At 43.9% G+C, this 20,097-nt stretch overlaps 1 protein-coding gene across 1 annotated transcript in view; it reads right to left on the bottom strand.

Moving 5' to 3' along the window:
* Positions 1 to 1,990: 1,990 nt before the first annotated feature.
* GRIN2C (glutamate ionotropic receptor NMDA type subunit 2C) overlaps positions 1,991 to 20,097 on the bottom strand; it is a 162,939-nt gene continuing 144,832 nt past the window's right edge. The window contains exons 11-12 of the mRNA XM_073587988.1: positions 6,456 to 6,688; positions 1,991 to 5,616 (exon numbers count right to left, since the gene is read on the bottom strand). Of these exons, the coding sequence (XP_073444089.1) occupies positions 4,567 to 5,616; positions 6,456 to 6,688 (1,283 nt within the window). The 3' untranslated portion in view covers positions 1,991 to 4,566. The remainder of the gene's footprint in view (positions 5,617 to 6,455; positions 6,689 to 20,097) is intronic.

Below are 20,097 nucleotides of genomic sequence, written 5' to 3'. Positions count from 1 at the left end.
CATCTAATACAAAGAAAATGAAGTATCTTTGTAAACATTGCTGATTGAAAAGCTCCTATAATTTTGTGCTTCCAGCTTCTTAAGATTTCTAGTCAACTTGTCCAGGAGAAGAGAGTATGCAGCTTAGAAGTGTTGGCAAACATTTTTCTGAAAATCCATACCCCTTTTTATGCCCTGCCAATCCACTGTTTCTCCACGCCTATTGATTGCCCACAATATACCTCTTCTATACCCTCTCTGTTGAGGAATTTTTCTGTAATTGCCACTTTTTTGGAGTTTCTGGTGGATTAAGCATGCACCTAGGAGATTTTCCAGCTCTTCTGAGTGTACAGGATGTATCACCTTTTTCCCAGATAGTCTAGGAACATTAGCAAGTATGTTTGCACTACTACATAGACTATAAACAAAGCATCCATAGTGTGGTTCAGCAATAATGCTCTCTCAAATCTATTCCCTATTTCTGGACCGCATACCTTGGACTACACAAGGTTTTTATGGTTGAACTATGGTGACACAAAGATCTGCACAGGAGCTGTAAACGCTAAGCGATAGGATATTTTTAATTAAGGCTATTTACATAGTTGCCTAAATGGGTTGTCCTACTAACAAAGTACATTTTAATATTTAAGTTCCACAATTGGATGTGTTAAAAAAAATGTTTCTGTGCTGAGATAATCTTATAAATGTGCCCCTGCTAAGTACTGTGTAATGGCTGTGTATGACCATACCGGAACATGGTCTGATCATACTACAGCTCCTGGGCAGGGGAGGAAGCAATAGAGGGAATACAGACAGGACAGCATGGGATCACAGCTGATTCTTTCTGTGAGCTATAACATTACCATACCTGTTTAAAAATATATTTTACCTCACAGAGAGAATCCGCTGCAATCCCATGCTTTCCTGTCTGTATATTCTCTTTTGCTTCCTCCCCTGCCTGTGTGGTCAGACACAGCCATTACACAGTACACAGATGGGGTATATGTATAAGATTTCTCAGTACAGGAAAAATTTTTTAGCACATCCAATTGTGAAACTTATTATTCTTACAAGATATATTAAATGTATTTTGTGTGTGGGAAATCACTTTATTGTTTATTTTATATGCACTGGAGTAATATCCACATGGTTGCATAGCCTTTTAATGTACCATCATCCACAACATTACATCTTGAGCTGTTTCTTGGCAATAAAAAACATAAGTATCTTGATAAAAATATGTTAAATTCCTACTAGAAGATTTACACTTGACTTGCGACACATACTAATTTACAAAAATGTCGTTTCCTTTCTGCGCTATAATCCTGTAACTAGAGATGAGTGTATTGCTTTGCACAACCATGATACATGGTCCACATTAGCGCTGCCTGGCTGTGGACAGGAGTTGCGTGAATTCTCTGAGCTTCGGACTTGATGCATAATTTCATTTGCCGGCCTGTCGTAACATTATACATGTGGCGCACAGGTGATGTCTCGTCAGTCTGGCTAAATATATGCTGATCCCTGGGGGTAAGAAAATTCATGCAGCTCCTGTTCACAACTAGAGCATTGACCAAGACAGTGAACTGTGGTTGCCATCTGCTCATCTCTATCTGTAACCATTTAATACAATAGCAACTTTAGAAAACTCCAAGATGAGGAGACAGAAATCCCTGGTTTAATCACAATAATATTTGTTGCTTTCTAGATTAAGGTTAAATGAATATTTGGTGAGTTTTTGATGCAGCATATTTTTTGTTGTGCAAAAAATGTAGCGTCTTAAGCTATGTGCACACATATTTGAGTGTTTGGATGCAAAAATTTCGGCTCCATTTCTGCATCTCTTGGCAGGAAAACACAGTGTTTTCAATGCGGTTTTGGACAGCAATGGATCCTATAGAGATAGATAATCAATGTCGATAGACAGACGTGTAGGCATAGACATACCGACATTGAAAGACAGACATATAGACAGGCTGACAGATATATAGACATATAATTGCACAACCCCCTGACATATAAAATTGTACCCTGTGGAGCTTATTGGACAGCTTCTTATAGTTAAATAAATAAATGAAAAAAACAATGTTGGGTACCCCTCATTTTTTGTACCCAGCAAAGGTAAAGCAGACAGCTGTGGGCTGATATTGTTAGGCTGGGAAGGTCCATGGATATTGGGCCATTCCCAGCCTAAAAAATACTAGCCTGCAGCTGTCCCAGAAGTGGCGCATCACATTAGATGCACCAATTTTGGCGCTTAACCTTAGTTTTTCCCGATTGCACTGGTACATTGGCAGTCAGGGTAATGGGGCTTGGAGTTTATGTCAGCTGTTAAGTGTCCAAAAGCACAGTTGACATCAAGCCCTGGTGTTAGACAACCCCGTTGTTAACCCAGTAAGAAATAAAAACCCATAAAAATACACCCATGTCATTTTTTTCATTCATTTCTTTATTTACCGTAATCATATAAAGCTGTCCAATAAGCGCCACAAGGTGCAATTTTATTATATGTCGGGAGGTTGTGCAATTATATGTCTATATGTTTGTCTGTCTGTCTATCTATAGCAATCTATAATCCATTTCTTTTATCTAGCTCTATAGCACTCACTGCTGTATAAAAACTCATGCAAAAAAGCTACAAAATGCAGCAAATCTACAATAATTTTTATACCTATGTTTTTATAGCATTTTTAACTGATTCCATTGAAGTCAATGGGTGAAAAAATGCTGCAAACACGCTGAAAGAGTTGACAAGCTGAAGATCTGAATCTGCCCCAAATCTGCATGGCACAATTAAGTAACGTGTGCATGACACTTCAGGATTCTTATTCACTTTGCTGGCATTAGGATTCCCTTCAGGGTTTGTGAAAAATCCAAGATTTAAAAACGCTGTTAAAAAATGCAACGTGTGCACACAGGCTTACAGTTCCAGTAAAGTGTATGGAATTTATAGAAATCTCATGCCCATTTTGCTTATCTTTTAAAGATGTGTAAAGTGACCAATGCTGTGGGTTTGAAATTCGCAACATGCCAATTTCTTTTGTGGTAAATATGTGTTTTATTTGTGGGTGTTCAACAAAGATTTGAACAAGATGAGAAAAATCCATAAATAAAAAACGCATATGCAGACGAAATGCACTACAAATGCATGTAACCTGCTCTTCACATTAGCAATAAAGTGTTATCAAAACTAACTTACCGGAAGTATCCAAAACAAAGCAATTTTAATTAAAATATGACATACCAAAAAAGGCAAAAATCGCAGCTGAAAAAGAAAAACAAGATAAAACTGTATGTAAAAAAATTCAATGCAGGTAACCTAATTTAGATATCTGGTGCACACACACCTCAGAAAATTTGCAACATCAAAACTTACCAAATACTCATGATGAATACTTAGATTAAGATGGCAGATTAAGCAGATGATCTTACTGTACATCTACAGTATACCTTTTCTGGTTTTTAAGAAGTGAGTATTGTTATAACCTTATATTGCTGATAATTACGATTGAAGTCTCTGGTGGACACCATTGAACAATTTTTCCAGTTACATATAGAACCAGTAGAAGGGGTATTCCCAGCTCAGATATTTATGACATAGTCAGAGGGTATGGACGTAAGTATCTGATTGGTTTAGTTCCTAAGCATCTTCAACTATTTTCGGAATTCCCATAAAAGTGAACAGAGAGAAAAACACACATGCGTAGCCACTTTTCCATTCCGAGAGGTGTAAATCTTTTAGATCTCCTATGGATTGTACCATAAATGTATGAGATGGGAACACACCTTTAAAAGGGTCTCAGCTTCTTCTATTGAGAGAATAAGCTGAGACTCCAGTCTCTGGAAATCACATCCTTGCAGTCATGTGACAGCCGCAGGATCCAGCAAGCAAAGCAGAAACTTAATGATGTGTACCTTACACACTATTAAGATTCAGCAAACTGCAAGGCTTTGGGGTCGACAATCCGTTTAAGTAACTTTAAAAATACAATGCATTATTTATTTTGTACTGATCCTGATTTATACCCTGTTCTAAAGTTCTGCAGGCTTCGAGATGAAATCTCACAACAGTACTTCCAGCCTTAAAGTCAGTACAAAGCTTCATCTGATGATCTGCATATTGAGAAGTGCTGTTATTAGACAATGATATTGTACAACAGAGTTTGAAGAAAAGCTGACCATTCTACTGCATTATAGGAGCCCATGTAATTTTATGGGATGTGACGACAAACTTAATGACTGTTTCTAATATGAACCACTATAACTATTAATGCAGCTCTGTCCATAAAAAAGATTGTAACATAGAATCAGTACAAGATAAGTAAAGCAGAATATTACAAAATTTTAAATATGCTGTTGAAATTGTGTTCTAATGTGAACATACCCTTTAATGTAAAGTGACAATATGAGAGTTTGTACCTAATCCACTCCATTGATAACACCACTACGGCCTTTTTCTAGTTAGGTATAGAGCATTTCACAGACCTCTATTTTTATGTCCTGCACCTGAGCTTCGACAGTCAACTGTGATCCTTCAAATCTGGCACAGTTTTTATCGTCCTAATACACACAGGTATTCCATAAATGTCACACTTCTGATTCCCAACTTATTCTCCTCCATGTTTCAGTAGGATGGTGGGTTCTTGCTCTGCCACCTGGAAATGTTCCTAAAGATGAAGAGGAGGGATTCCTATTATTTCCCATGTCAGAGTAACACGCAGTCCTTCCTAGAGGAGCCATGCTAAAAACAGTGTGTGAGTCTCTGTTAGTTAAGGTGGATGGTATGGCATGTGTGGAGATTGTCTCCTGCAAGCATGCTTCATTTTGGGAAGACGTATTGGAAACAGGGTTACCCCATTTTCCTCCTCTATGCCTCATAGGATAGCTATTGCTGTTGCTGCAGAAAGGGCATACATGAGAGGTATGAGGAAGAGAACAGTAGTAAGGTCCACCACATCTTTGGTGTAACCTCAAATCTTCCCTATGGAGGGAATCAAACAGCAGGTAAGGCCGTCTTGATACTCGCCTTGGAATAGGGGAAGGGAACCAAGATCTGCAGTGCTGAGGAGCTGCAGTGGAAGTGGTGGACTGTCTGTGCGTTGGCTCCAGTCTTTTGCTAATTGTAAGGTGAGAAATATCAGAAGGGCTGCTGCTGATGCCTAATTTTGTTTCTTGTATGTTTCCATTCAGTGAGGTGAGAGAAACCTTTGGGGCATTATCCTGACAAAGGAACTTGAGTGTTGGAGTTAATGGGAGGTCTATATCCACTGGTGGAAAACATGCTCCATGAGAAGATCTTAATGCAGGAGAAATAAGTGATCCACTTGGTGCATGATTTAAAGTTGCTACCGGTTTGGTGATGACACCACACTGAGGAGATGAAGTTATTTGAATTGGCTGCTGTGATCCCTGCACAGAAAAAGCAGCTTGAAGACTTGCGCTCCGCTGTCTCCATGTACGTAGAGCATGAGATGCAGTCTCCAGGGAACCTTCAACTCCAGAAGAAGAAACCAGATCCCTTGCTGTTTGCAGTACCCTCAATACATTAGCTGGCACTGGTGTCCCCGTTACATCCGGGTCAGGGCAAGGAGGACCACGAGATGGACTTTGAACCCCACGAAAACAACTGTAAATCCCCTAAAGAATTAAGAACAGAAGTGAGAAATTTGAATAAGTGTATGTCTGTTAGTTGGAAAAACATTTTGTAAGTATCAGGAAATCCCAATCTACAGCTGCTCAGAAAGACTTGCTGAGTAGTTATGTGTCTCTTGCTATATCTATGCAGATCTAATATTCATCTCCACTAAGCACAGATAGCAAGGGCTTAGTATACAAGCTCAGAACTTCTAAAGGCAGATGAAAATATTAATTTTCTTCCAAGATTACTACAAATAAGAACTTGGCTGTATGACTTCCATTAAATGGGATTTATTTTCTCTTTCATTCTACAAGGATTTAGTCTTTACTTAATTTACATAAAAATTAGCAGCAATGGCATACCAAGTAATCAAATAAGGCTCTATAACAGTACCAGATTTTGCCATGAAGGACTTGTTTCATTTTTCCTTTCCAAAACCATTGCATTAATTCCCTGTGTCCTTGTTGGCAATGAGGCAGTTTGTTTTAAAAAGAGTAGTCCATCACAGTTAGCAAAAAGGCTAAGATCACTGAGGGCTGAAAATCTGGCAAAATGTGTCTCTTTGGTTCTAGAGCGCTTTAAAAACAGTAGGATCAAATCTGATGGTGTGTCATATACAGTATATTTCATGATACCTTTAATTTCAAGAGCAGAAAGAAATGTGCATTGGAGCAGATGCTCCTTCATCAACCAAACAAGTTTCTGCTCCAAATGGTGCTGAATTGTGCACTTGTAAGATATTATCAAGAGCGTTTATAACACCATTGGATGTGATTCTCTTTCATTCGAGCAGCACCAGAAGTCAAGGTCTTGTTTTCTAATTCCACATTCTCCTTACCCGACTGATCCCCAGCAGACTCTGTTCCACACAAGAACTGGCTACACAGTGCCTCATCCTCCAGTACACAAGGTGTTCCCAAGAGAAGACCAGAAGACTCAACCCCATAGCCACCAGAAGCATATAGAAGACTCCGGCCATGTTGTCAATGTCCAGTTTACTGCTCACCGCCTCATTCTTCTCATTTTGACAAATCCCTGATAGCCACACAGTCTCCAACTTCTGAGTGTCACCTTTAAGAAAATTAGACAATTACTGATTTCCTATGGATAAAATAACTGTTGTAGCACCAATCCACTATTCCACCTGAGACTAGCTACCAACTGGCTGCAGCCTACAGTATGCCTGTTTAGAAATAACAGTAGAGAGTCAGTATTTCAGGTAATCTATATGACTTTTACTAAAATATGACTAATTGCAAGACATAAGATCACAATGTTGTATTTCTACATTGCACCTTAGAGTAAATATGACTGGGCTACGACCCACAAGTTGCGGTCATATCAACCTAGCAGTCAGCATAAATCTCCACCTGCCGAATTTTTGCAGGACCACATTCATTATCATTAGCTTTAGCTGCTATCAAGTCATTCATGCAGTGCCTGTGTAGTCCTAGCCTAATTGTTATCCTCACTTACCAGTTCTGCACTTAGCTTAACATTTCTGATTCTGGATTTCATTAACTGGTATATTAAATTATAGGGGATAATTTACTAAAACTGTCCATTTACAGTATATGCTAGTCTTAAGGCTAAGTATCCTGAAGTAAAATTGGAGTGAGTTATTGAGAGGCACACTCCTCTTAAAAAATCTGGCACAGATTTTAGGCTGTCTGGATGCCAAAATTGAAATCTGCACCTGCAAGAGCAGGTCTTAGATTCTTTTTATAATATGTGTCATAATCTAGCATAAATTATAGTAGATGTGTGGGACTCACAGTGACTTCACCCTAGTTCTGCCCATTTTTCTTACCACCTGGTATGTGATGAGAGGAATACAAATTTTTACAGTTTAACGTAAAGTCGGTTTTAATGGAGGAGCTGAGGGAGAGTTCCGAATTGGAATTATTTACTGACTCATGGAGATCACATGGTTTAGGTGCTTATTTTCAGGGCAAATGTTTTGCTGGATCGTGGCCAGATGAATGGAAAGAAAAAAGTTTTGTACATAACATGGCATTACTGGAGCTATTCCCCATTGTGGCAGCTATTGAATTTTGGGGAGAGTTGTTCCAAAACAAAAGGATTAAGTTTGGTTGCAATAATTTGGCAGTGGTACAAATCATTAACAGTTTGGCAACATCTTCTACACCAGAAGTTAATCGTCACTCAGCATCATGTTAGTTAATTATTTAATTAGTACCATATATAATTTTCAATCCCCTAAGTAATTTATGTTACAATTTATGGCACTGTTTGTTGTAAATTGTAGTAAATAATGGATTGTACTAGGACACATTAAGATCTACCCACATTTCAGAAAAGCAGCAGAGCTTACATAAAAATCGCTACATTTTTTAGTGTAAAGTCTTTGATAAGTTTGTCCTTAATCTTACTTGAATTTAGACACAGAACAGACCATAGTATGTCTTCTGCTCTTGGGCCCTACAATGAATTCATAACTTCTTCCTCTCCTTAAGAGCAATCAGACAGTAATTCTGTGATTTGCCAAGCACTTTACAGCACAGATCTTGGTGGTGTACAGCACATACACACAACAAAGGCCACAGTGAAGTAAGTGTCACCATATAATGCACTGAGGAATGTAACACTGGTCACCATATACAAGTCATAGAAGACTACAACCTTTGCTGGGCGATTAAGCCTCCTTACCTTGACATGCCAGAGCCGGTATGTCACTCTCCACAAGAGGAAAAAGTTACTCCTTAGACCTCAGTCCAGAGCCTCTCACCTACCCAAATCAGTTCTCATACTTTGCACTGACGAGGGCCAATAGCCTAAAACATCGATTCTGATTTATCTTTTATCCTAAGTCATATTGCAAGACTCATTAAGTGGTCGATAGTGACTTGTATGTTTGCTGCTTCAAACAGGTGGCGCTGAAGAGTTCAAGTCCTCGTCCTCTCTGACGAGGCAATTTGCGTACAAGTTACAACTTTTATAGGAATTCTACTATACATACCAAAGGACTATAATTTTATAACAACGGAAATGCCCATAAATAGTGACAAATTTACCCAAATTTAGTGACAAGAATATGACCAAATCCCAAGCAGCTTCATTTTGCAACTTTGAAAGATTGTCAAAAAGCACTTATAAATGTTTCTACTGAAGGAAAGTTGCATGTGCTGTCTACTATATCAATGAATTCTAGTCATGGCCTGTGATTGATAGCCACAGCTTCTAGATCCATATACAAAATGAAATTGTACACAATAATAGTGTAACCCTTTTTTATTGCACTCTGTTTTTATTAAATGTAATCCTTGATACTTCATATGCATAGAAATGGAAATCCAGGACAGTACATTGTTCACTGCTCAAAATCTGCTGACAAAGTATAGGAACAAAATGTCAGGTTTAAGGTCATCTAAAGTGATGCACATTGATCCTATATGGCGGCACAACTATCATCATTGTTCTATATTAGTGAACAGTGGCCTCCTCATGTTCCATCTATGGTGCACTGTGTTCCCTCCTAGAAGCAACATTTCTCAAATACCTGCAAGGCCGGACTGGGACTCAGATTTAGTCCTGGCATTTGAGAGCACATAGGTCACCTTTCTATGTAGTGAATATGATATATGTTCATCGATTTGTGGATTGTTGAAGATATATATCAGATTTACACAATGCAAACTGCAGTAAAACCAGAATAACAATATGTGAAATCTAAAGTTAACCTGTCAGGTCCTATAGGGTTTATCTGCAGGTTAATAGCATAATGAAAGTCCCCGACTACTGTACTGAAAGTGCTGCCCCTTGGAGAAAGTAAAGATTGCTTCTCCCAGGAGACACTGGCTTTCAGTCATGCAGGCGTTCCTGGAACAATTACAGTCACCCCTCACAGCAGTGAAAAAATCAGTTATAAGCATGCCCCAGCAACTTGACTGACAGCCGGCTGTGCACTGATGCACTGCTGATTGTTGGTCAAGGAAAGATCATGGCAGCAAGGACCAGCTCCATCCCCCGAAAGTGACCTCACTATAGGGGGGTGGCATTGGTCTCTGCTCTCCCCATTCTCTCCTTAGAATGAACACTGACAGTGCACTCACTTTTTGGTTTGTCATTTCTCATTAGAACCAGCGAGGGAGCGCACTGTCACTGTGCACAGAGAAGAATATTGCACAGTGACAAGATCTTTGTGAGCATATGTGGCGCCCCTGAGGGCTCAGTTGCCACAGAGGTACCACACCTCCTCCTGAGGTGTGGTACCCCACCATCCAGGTAAGTTGGAGGCTCCTGACCATGCTCCAACACCTGCACCCATCATCACAAAATAGTGTAGCAAAGCCACATTGCGGCTCCCTGCTTGGAGTGTACCAGAGCACCTTTGGTTGCTCCCTGCTTGGAACACGAAATGTGCTGGGAGGCGGGTGGAGTTAGGATACATAAAAGAGTGGGAAGGGTTTGGAGTTCAGTTCAGTTGAGAGTTCAGTTCAGTTCAGTGGCGTTGAGAGTTGAGTGGAGGAGAGAAGATCCCTGGGAGAGGGATGGAAGAAGGAAGTGCTGCAGCAGATCACAGTGACCTGGGTCTGCTGGCACGGGAAAGGAAAGAAAGGGACAGACATTGAAGAGAACCCTGATTTTCCATAAGAAGGAAAAGACTAGTACGGAACGTATGAGTAAAAGGGAACAGAGGACGTGGGTTAGAAGAGAACCCTGCCTAGAAGTTCTAAGCGCAAGGCTGGGGCCTGGTCCCCGAGGTTGAATGGATACTAAGGGTCCTACAGCAGACACCGGTGGAGTAGTGGGCTGTAAATGCACTACTCCCATCTAAGACTTGAGGGCACAACAGCAACTTGGATAGTGAGCCGGGACTTAGGAGTAAGGAGTCCCTGAAGCAGGCTACAGCTTTCTGCCATACAAGTATAGTTCTTGGGAACATCTGACAGGAGGAACTCCAGTGTAACTCAGTACTGGGAGTACTTCACTCAAAGGAACTATAGAGGAGACGTTCAGAAAAGGCACATGTTGGCGGAGTGTTGGATGGGAGCATTCCATCTTGCTTGGAGGCTGACTGAGCCCCTGCCCCTGAGGACACAGCATGGAGGCAGGTACCTGTTTGTACAACAGACTGTGAGTAAAGCTTTGGAACTACAAGCCCTTGTGTCCTCTACTCATTCCGGCACCAACACCCCCAACACTGCTACATTGCTGCACCATTCACGTCTCCCAACTATCATCTCCTTTACACTGCCCTGGGACTACAGATCCACCTGTGGGGAGCTTCAACATCTTTGGTGCACCACACCACCAGTCCCAGAGGATCTGCATGCAGCGTCGGCTTAACATCTCAATTGCCGAACACCACAGGTGGCGTCAGAAACTATTCATTTAATCCACTACATTCCACCATTCAATTTCCCCTATTAATTGGGCGCCCAGGGCCACGGACCGGGTCACTGCTGCCGTGACACATCCCGCTGATACCGGCTCGGTACCGAGTACCCCACAGCCCTGGGAGGGCGACCCATATCTGGCATCACGAACAGGATGACGAGACCCGATGCCATCGGGTTCTGTGTGCCTAAGACTTAAAGTTTTTGAAAATGTGCAGAAGACCCAATTTAATAGACTGTAAAATGAACACTAAAAATGGCGGCTGGCACGGTGAAGAAGGGCGTGATAACAGGGGAGGTCCTAAGAAAAGACCGCGAACTGTCATGGGCCTCCCCTGCCTGAATTACTATGCGACAGCAACATGGCCCACCCCCCCCCCCCGAGGGGTTTGTATACTGGCTTGGTATGGAGGAGTTGGAGGAAGACACCGCCCCAGAAGGAGGACCGGAAACCAGAGGTGGGAAAAGAGCTGAGACAGGAAGAAGAACGCGCGAACGCCATCTTGGAAGGAGAAGGGAGGAGGCCTGCGGAGCGCGAGGAGGTTATGCTGGATCTCCCCGGCGTCATGGCTCAAGGCTCCAGTCCAATTCCCAAGATGAACCGCCAGCAGCTGGAAGAAGAAGATTACCCGGCTGACGCACCATCTGCAGCTGAGGCAGGAGGCGTTATGGAGGATGAACTGGCAGCATGCCCAGGAGGGGCCCACACTGGTGGTACCCGCAACACCGGTACCCGTCGCTGCTCCACCGGATCTCCCCCAGGCAGACTCCATGGAACTTGCGACCATACCCCCGGCAGCACCTATTGCCCCCTCTCTGCGCCACCACCGGAGGGGTTGTATGAGGCTTTGGGAGCCGGAGAGGAGTTCCCGCCTGGACCTGACGCGGCCGCGCAGGTCCCACCAGAGGCCCCTGCGGACCGGGAGTCGCCAGCTGCTACCCCCGCTGACACCGGGAACCGCACCATTCCTGTACCGGACCCGAGGTTGCACCGCCAGGAGGTATCAGGTATATATCCCGGCCCTCCTAACGGGTTGCCATCTGAATTCACACTGTCAGAGGCGGGTCTGCTGGAGATTGAAATGAGAATGTTGGACAAGCCGTCCGGGGGCACTAGACTGTCGGAGATGGGGAGGTGGAGGAGATCCCTACTGAGGAGGGTATGGCTGGAACAGGCACGCATGATTCGGCGCCTGGAGAGCTGGGACGAGTCTAGGTAATTTCGGGATGTCGAGATCCCTTGGCTACCGAGCCCCCATGTAGTCGCCTATCAGCGCCAACAGGTTGTGGCTTCCCCATGTGTCAGGCCTCGTACCAGAGCAGCAGGACCACCCGCCGATGAGGAACGGTATCCCTTGGTACCGGCTGCTACTTCTACTGAACCAGTGGTAGACCGTCAGCAACAGGATGAAGATACCCAAAGCATCTCCCCTGGAAACAGCCCCAGCAACCAGTTTCCAGAACCCCAGGAGACAACCACCATCACTATAAACCTGCAGTAAAATAACTCTCGTTGCCCAGGAGGGTATTTGCACCGTTGTTCCTACTGTTTTCTATTTTTGTACCTGTTTTCTATTTTTGATCATCATGCTCTAGTTTTGTTTTTCCAGTGTTGCCCAGTTATATTGGCAGCTTGCACATTGAACTGCAGAGATCATGAACGCTGAATGGTCCAGAACTGTTATTGTATATAGTTTGCACCTCTTTAGGTGCTCTCTCTTGGTTTTACATAGGACTCTCTTCATGGAAGAAGAACTACCTCGCCATAGGGACATTTCCAGACATGTTGGCTGGACCAGTGTCTACAATTGCACTTGTTAATAATGCTTAAAGTTATTTTGAATAGGAATTAAGAAATGATAGTGTGTATTGAGAATATTAATGTGTTATAATGAAAAGGGAAATATAGTAATATGAATATGCCTTGAATGTGAATAAAGAATTGAAGTTACAGGTAATGAACCAGACACCAGTGGCTGTCATGTAAGGAAGAAAGTAGAAAAATGTGTAAAGTAACCGAAAAGAGATGTGTTGCTAGAAAATGTGAACTGATGTTGGATATTGAGTTTGCTTCCATAGCACTTTAAATTAGGTAGAATAATTTTGAATTTAGATAGCTAGTTAAAACTGTTTGCAACGTTCAAGAAACCGTGCCTCCCACATTGGGAAGTTTAGTATAAGAAATGTTTATTCAGCATTACAAAAATTTTGTATGTTCCTGTATTATTAACTTTGTTTAACTTGCAGCCCGCGGACGTGCTGTGTTTAACGGGGGGAATGTGGCGCCCCTGAGGGTTCAGTTGCCACAGAGGTACTGCACCTCCTCCTGAGGTGTGGTACCCCACCATCCAGGTAAGTTGGAGGCTCCTGACCACGCTCCAACACCTGCACCCATCATCACAAAGTAGTGTAGCAAAGCCACATTGCGGCTCCCTGCTTGGAGTGTAGCAGAGCACCTTTGGTGGCTCCCTGCTTGAAACACAAAATGTGCTGGGAGGCAGGTGGAGTTAGAATACATAAAAGAGTGGGAAGGGTTAGGAGTTCAGTTCAGTTGAGAGTTCAGTTCAGTGGTGCTGAGAGTTGAGTGGAGGAGAGAAGATCCCTGGGAGAGGGATGGAAGAAGGAAGTGCTGCAGCAGATCACAGTGACCTGGGTCTGCTGGCATGGGAAAGGAAAGAAAGTGACAGACATTGAAGAGAACCCTGATTTTCCATAAGAAGGAAAAGACTAGTATGGAACGTAGGAGTAAAAGGGAACTGAGGATGTGGGTTAGAAGAGAACCCTGCCTAGAAGTTCTAAGCGCAAGGCCGGGGCCCGGTCCCCGAAGTTGTATGGATACTACGGGTCCTACAGCAGACACCGGTGGAGTAGTGGGCTGTAAATGCACTACTCCCATCTAAGACTTGAGGGCACAACAGCAACTTGGATAGTGAGCCGGGACTTAGGAGTAAGGAGTTAGAGTGATCAACGAGTGGAACAAGCTGCCACGAGAAGTGGTGAGTTCTCCTTCAATGGAAGTCTTCAAACAGAGGCTGGACAGACATCCGTCTGGGATGATTTAGCGAATCCGGCTTTGAGCATGGGGTTAGACCAGATAGCCCAGGAGGTCCCTTCCAACTCTACGATTCTATGATTCTATGAGTCCCCAAAGCAGGCTACAGCTTTCTGCCGTACAAGTATAGTTCTTGGGAACATCTGACAGGAGGAACTCCAGTGTAACTCAGTACTGGGAGTACTTCACTCAAAGGCGCTATAGAGGAGACGTTCAGAAAAGGCACATGTTGGCGGAGTGTTGGAAGGGAGCATTCCATCTTGCTTGGAGGCTGACTGAGCCCCTGCCCCGGAGGACACAGCACGGAGGCAGGTACCTGTTTGTACAACAGACTGTGAGTAAAGCTTTGGAACTACAAGCCCTTGAGTCCTCTACTCATTCTGGCATCAACACCCCCAACACTGCTACATTGCTGCACCATTCACGTCTCCCAACTATTATCTCCTTTACACTGCCCTGGGACTACAGCTCCATCTGTGGGGAGCTTCAACATCTTTGGTGCACCACACCACCAGTCCCAGAGGATCTGCATGCAGCGTCGGCTTAACATCTCAATTGCCGAACACCACAGGTGGCGTCACGAACTATTCATTCAATACACTACATTCCACCATTCAATCTCCCCTATTAATTGGGCCACGGACTGGGTCACTGCTGCCGTGACACATCCTGCTGATACCGGCCCGGTACCGAGTACCCCACAGCCCTGGGAGGGCGACCCACATAAGTCAGAATTTATAACTGGTGCACATTCAGTAGAGCAAGGGCAAGACCAGCCCCTGAAATGGAGGTTGTTCTGCCTTCTTCCACGTATGACGCTGTGTGGATTCCAGCATACGGCTAAACCCTTCATCCACTCCCAGTAAGAGACTATGCTTAAGTCTATGTTTATTGGGATGATATGGACAACAATGGGAGATGATAACAGATGGTATAGTAGAACACAGTAGTAGATGAAATCGGAGATTGTTGAACACAATAGTGGATAAATCAGAGATTGCTGTACACAATGTGGATGATATCGTGTAAACACTATAAGGAAACAGACATTGCAGTATGTCAGTACTAGCAGATAATATCACAGCAATAACACAAGATGCTATCATAACAGTAAAGCAATGATACAGAGTGCTGTCATATCAGCAGCATGCATTATACAGAGGCTGAACAATACATCACACAATGCAGTGAAACAAACAGGCTGCTAGCATTGCATCAACTGAACAGAAATGCATATAACTAGATGCAGAGTAAGAGCATTACAAGGAACTGAAAATGCATTGCAAATATCATGGGGCATGCACTATGGCCAGCTAACACAGATGCATAACATATATTACATAACTGCATTAAAGGCTCACTGGAATCCGCTTGATATAAGCAGTGATCTTGCAAGGAGCTGAGCATATTTGAGTACCTCAGACGTCCGGGAGAAATGGCTACATGTTACTGACCCGGGAAGGAAGAAGGGGCAGTTCTGAACAGAATAACCATTAAAGGAACAGGATTCTAAATCCATGAACAGGGGCAACTATGACCTCTAATGGCCATAGCTGGAACAGCACTTAAGAAATGTCTTGCTACACATGTATGGGCAGAACAGAGGTCAATGATTATGCTGCATTTCTGGGCGAGTGCAGATGATGCCGCCTGAAGATGACTCAATTAAGTATCCCAGCTTGCAATGGGGGTTCTCAAACTAAACGTCATCAAAGAGGAAATAGCTAAAGCAGTTAGTTTAGAGAGGGAATAGTATGGATTTTATAACTAAAGCAATTATTACAATAAATAGTCATTTAGGATAAAAATCATTATTAGCTTTAGACAACCAACCCCTCTAAGGTGCATTGACTACACCAAAAAGAACCATTAAAGGGTATCTATCAGCTGTCCTGACTCCCTAAACCGCCACCATGACTGTATTGCATCTTTTTTAGCCCTTTATTGTTGCTTAATGATTTATGATACATGTAAAATTAATGGTGTTGTCCACTAATTGGACAACCCTGAATCAATCACTATTATTATATTCCACCCTGTAAAATAATAACACTTATACTAACCTCCAATGACGGCGCCATTGTAGGTGATCCCTGAGGTCAATTATCTGTGACTTCACTCTTCTCTCCTTGGGACATAACTGAGATCAGAAGATCGTTAGACAGCAGCCACAGCTTTCACTTCCTCTGGATGTCTGGATTTGTCTGAAGGCAAGGAGAGTGAAGTCACCGCTAATTGGTTGCAAGGATTCCCTGACATATCAATATCACACAATCCCCAGCACTGGAGTTGAGTAAAGGTGTTATTATTTTACAAAGGGGAAATATAGAGACGGGGTTGCCTGAGCAGTGGACAATTTCCTTAACATTAAACCTGCACTCGAGTTATGTGAATCAGTAGGTGACTATTCAGTGGGCATTGATATCCCTACACTAATCATTCCTCTTGTTGTGTAAGCATAACTCTGTGGACATGGGTGACGTGATTTTCAAAAGCGATGTTGCCGCCAGGTCTTTGCAGGCTTCGCAACTGACCAAGTCTGGTGTCACTGCTGCCTCCCTGGCAGTGTGCCAATAAAGCAGGGATCCATACACCTGACTTCATTGCTAATTCCAAGGGAAGTAGAAAGTTGTCTGCAGGTGCAAAATTTGCAAAGAGTCAGCAGTGATGTCAGTTTGGGGGACAAGGGTAGCAATCAGTTTCCCTTTTATAAGGAATGGGGTCTTTTGTGAGGAGTACTCTGTGGCACAGCTTCACAGAATGTCAGAAGGAACAGCACTGGCCTCTTCACATCTTATCATTATGTCTGCTTTTGTAAAAGCCATTTATACAAGGTATGAAATTTTACTTTTTCACTACCTAGCTAAAAACAATGTACTCTAAGTCAGCTGCAGTCAACTGCTCTGTTAATTGTTACCGTGACGAGGTGGAGTGGCTTGGTATACATTTTTTTGCAAAAAAACGTATCGACTAAATACCCTGTATTTGTTACCATCTTTTTACCAGCACTTGCTGACTACTGTCATATTTTTTACTGCAGAGTATTTTTGCACATTTGTCATTTTTTTTTTGTGTCTAAGTCAGCTGCAGGGAGGCAACAAAAGTGTTAAATCAACTGTTGGAAGAGCAGCGTCTTTGCATTGCAGTCCGAGATCGGCCCAAGATCCAAAGAAGATGGAATGAGCCTTACATCTTGCAGGGAAATAATTGTTTCACCAGCACAAATGATCCGAGTGGCCATTCAGTTTTGCAAGTGAAGCAGCTGTTTTCCTACAAGATTTTGTGATTGCTCAGGGAAATAGTAAGAAAAATGCAGTGGCACAAGGCTGTTATGGCTAAAAGCCACTTCATGACTTGCTGCATGTCAATGCAGCCTAAGGGGAAGACCATATATTTTGGCTAGACAGCATGGTAGTCAATTGCTTGTTTGCAAAGTCTCACCTTTAGGCTGGGGTCACACTTGTGAGAAACTCGCACAAGTCTCGCATCTCAATACCCGGCACTGACGCCGGTAGTCGGAACTGGAGCTCTCAGCTGCACAGAAATACATGCAGCCATATGGTCCGATCCCGAATGCCGGCGGCAGTGCCGGGAATTGAGATGTGAGACCCGTGTGAGTTTCTCGTAAGGCCGGGGTCACACTTGTGAGTGCAAAGCTAGAAACTCGCGCAAGTCTCTCCCCTCAATAGCCAGCACTGCCTCCGACGATTCGGACTGGAGCGTTCAGCTGCATAGAAAGACATGCATCCGCACATTCCGGACCCGAGTCCCTAAGGCATTGCCGGGTATTGAGATGCGAGACCCATGCTAGTTTCTCGCAAGAGTGACCCCGGCCTTAGGCTGGGGTCACACTTGCGAGTGCAATGCGAGAAACTCGCGCGAGTCTCTCGCCTCAATACCCGGCACTACCGCCGGCAGTTCGGACTGAAGCGTTCAGCTGCATAGAAAGACATGCAGCCGCACATTCCAGTCCCGAGTCCCGGCGGCAGTGTCGGGTATTGAGGCGAGAGACTTGGGCGAGTTTCTCGCATTGCACTCACAAGTGTGACCCTGGCCTTAGTGTGAACACATATTTCAGAGAAATTGACATTAGACTCACAAAGTAATTTAAGAAAATTGCAAGTTCTGCAAAATGAAAATGCTGCAAAATACCAAACCCATAGAAGAGGAAAGACTATGCTGAAGCCAATGAAAGTTGAGGTTGACCTACAATATTGTGCATGTAACAATCACTGAAGTCAACAGTCCAGTATCTGTATGCAATTGTAAATAAAATGTTTCAAATCTATACTTATGTGTTCTTCATCGTAGTGTATAATCACCACTTCCCCTTCTGTTGTACACAAGTGGCGAGTCAATTAGGATGGAATTACTACCTTTTGGTTGTTTTCCTGCATTTACCTATTGAGGGCCTATTGTTAGGGTTCACATAGCATTCACGATAATGGGGTAGCGCTGCTAAACTCTGAACTGCAGCTATTAAAGGGAACCTCTCTGCTGATTTATCCTTCCTTAATATGGGCAGCATGAATCAGACACTGGCCTTGTTATTGCACCTTTGTATGTTTTATTCTGAAGACACACTGAGGCTTTTCAGGGAAAGAAACGTTAAAAAGCAGGCTGTGCTCTATGTGTTCAATGCAGATGCCTAGCAGCTTCTCCCTTCCACGCTCACCTAGACTGACAGTTCTCTGCTTATGTGTTGTAGTGTAGCGGGGTTGGTGCAGGGTGACAGACAGGCAGTGACCCAGGAAAGTTCAATACTGTCTTTTAATGTCCAAAGAAAACTTACACTGGAACTCAAATAGTATTCTCCGGATCGCAGCTGGGAAAACAAGATAGTCCGTAACCGAGACTGATTGCTGTAGGCGACTGCACTGCCGTGTACGCTGAGGGGTGCCAGGTCTTTCAGCTCCACTTAGCTCTGTGTTGCCTCACACAGATTAAGCTCTGCAGAGCTTTCTGCTCTGCACACTTGCAAAACTCAACTGACACACCCAATCCTCTGCTGCAGGGGTTTTTACAAGGAACCTATGGCCACATGGAAAACCCGGCAGGGGAGGAAAAGGACCACCCCACTACCATCCTGTAGCCTGTTTCAAAAATAAAAACCCATGGCAGGCTTTCCTTAAATCTGCCTTGAGCAAATAGTTTGCCCAAGACCAATTCTTACTTTTATCTTGCACTGAAATCACAGCTATACCCAGGGGCAGGACTACCGCGGTCGCAGCTGGGACGGGGCCCGGAGTCCTCAGGGGCCCAATCGCAGAGCTGCAGCCGCTCATTGGTTGTGCAGCTCCGTTCTTTGATTGCTCTGTGTGCACAGGACCTATGATGAGGTCACAGGAGGGGAGGAGTGACCACCTGACTCCTCCCCTCCTGTGACCTCATCACAGGTCCTGTGCGCACAGCCCTCAGTGTAAGCAGGAGTCTGCTGTGCTGGTTGTCATGGAGTACTGCTGGATGAGAGTAAGTTTATGTGTGGGGTGAGGGGTTTACAGGGTGGATGTAGCAGAGCCGTGTGTGTATGAGGTGTGGGGAGCCGTATGTGTACGAAGTGTATGGAGAGGAGCCGTGTGTACGAAGTGTATGGAGCACAGCCGTGTGTGCATGAGGTGCACGGAGCAGAGCTGTGTGTGTGCGAGGTGAGCGGAGCCTTGTATGTATGAGATGTATGGAGCAGAGCCGTGTGTGCGAAGTGTATGGAGCGCAGCCGTGTGTGTACGAGGTGTACGGAGCAGAGCTGTGTGTGTGCGAGGTGTATGGAGCGGAGCCGTGTGTGTACGAGGTGAGCGGAGCATGTACGAGATGTACAGAGTGGAGCCGCACGTGTACGAGGTGTACTGAGCGGAGATGTGCCTGTATTTTGCCATTGGGGGGCCCAATTGAAAGTTCGCACCGGGGCCCATAACTTTGTAATTACGCCACTGGCTATACCTGTGACTGCAATGCACTCCCCCCCGGCCTCAATACACTTCTATGCACATCCTGGGGGACAAATAGTGACTCTCACATATGACACTTGTCAAGGCCTCACAGTGTGTATAGGGAAAGACCTGATAGTCATG

Source organism: Dendrobates tinctorius, unplaced genomic scaffold (genome assembly GCF_039654945.1).
Source record: "Dendrobates tinctorius isolate UK_male_01 unplaced genomic scaffold, ASM3965494v1 ptg000103l, whole genome shotgun sequence".
NCBI classification, from domain to species: domain Eukaryota; kingdom Metazoa; phylum Chordata; class Amphibia; order Anura; family Dendrobatidae; genus Dendrobates; species Dendrobates tinctorius.
The sequence above is the reverse complement of the archived record's forward strand: the minus strand, read 5'-3'. Positions and strand labels throughout refer to the sequence as shown.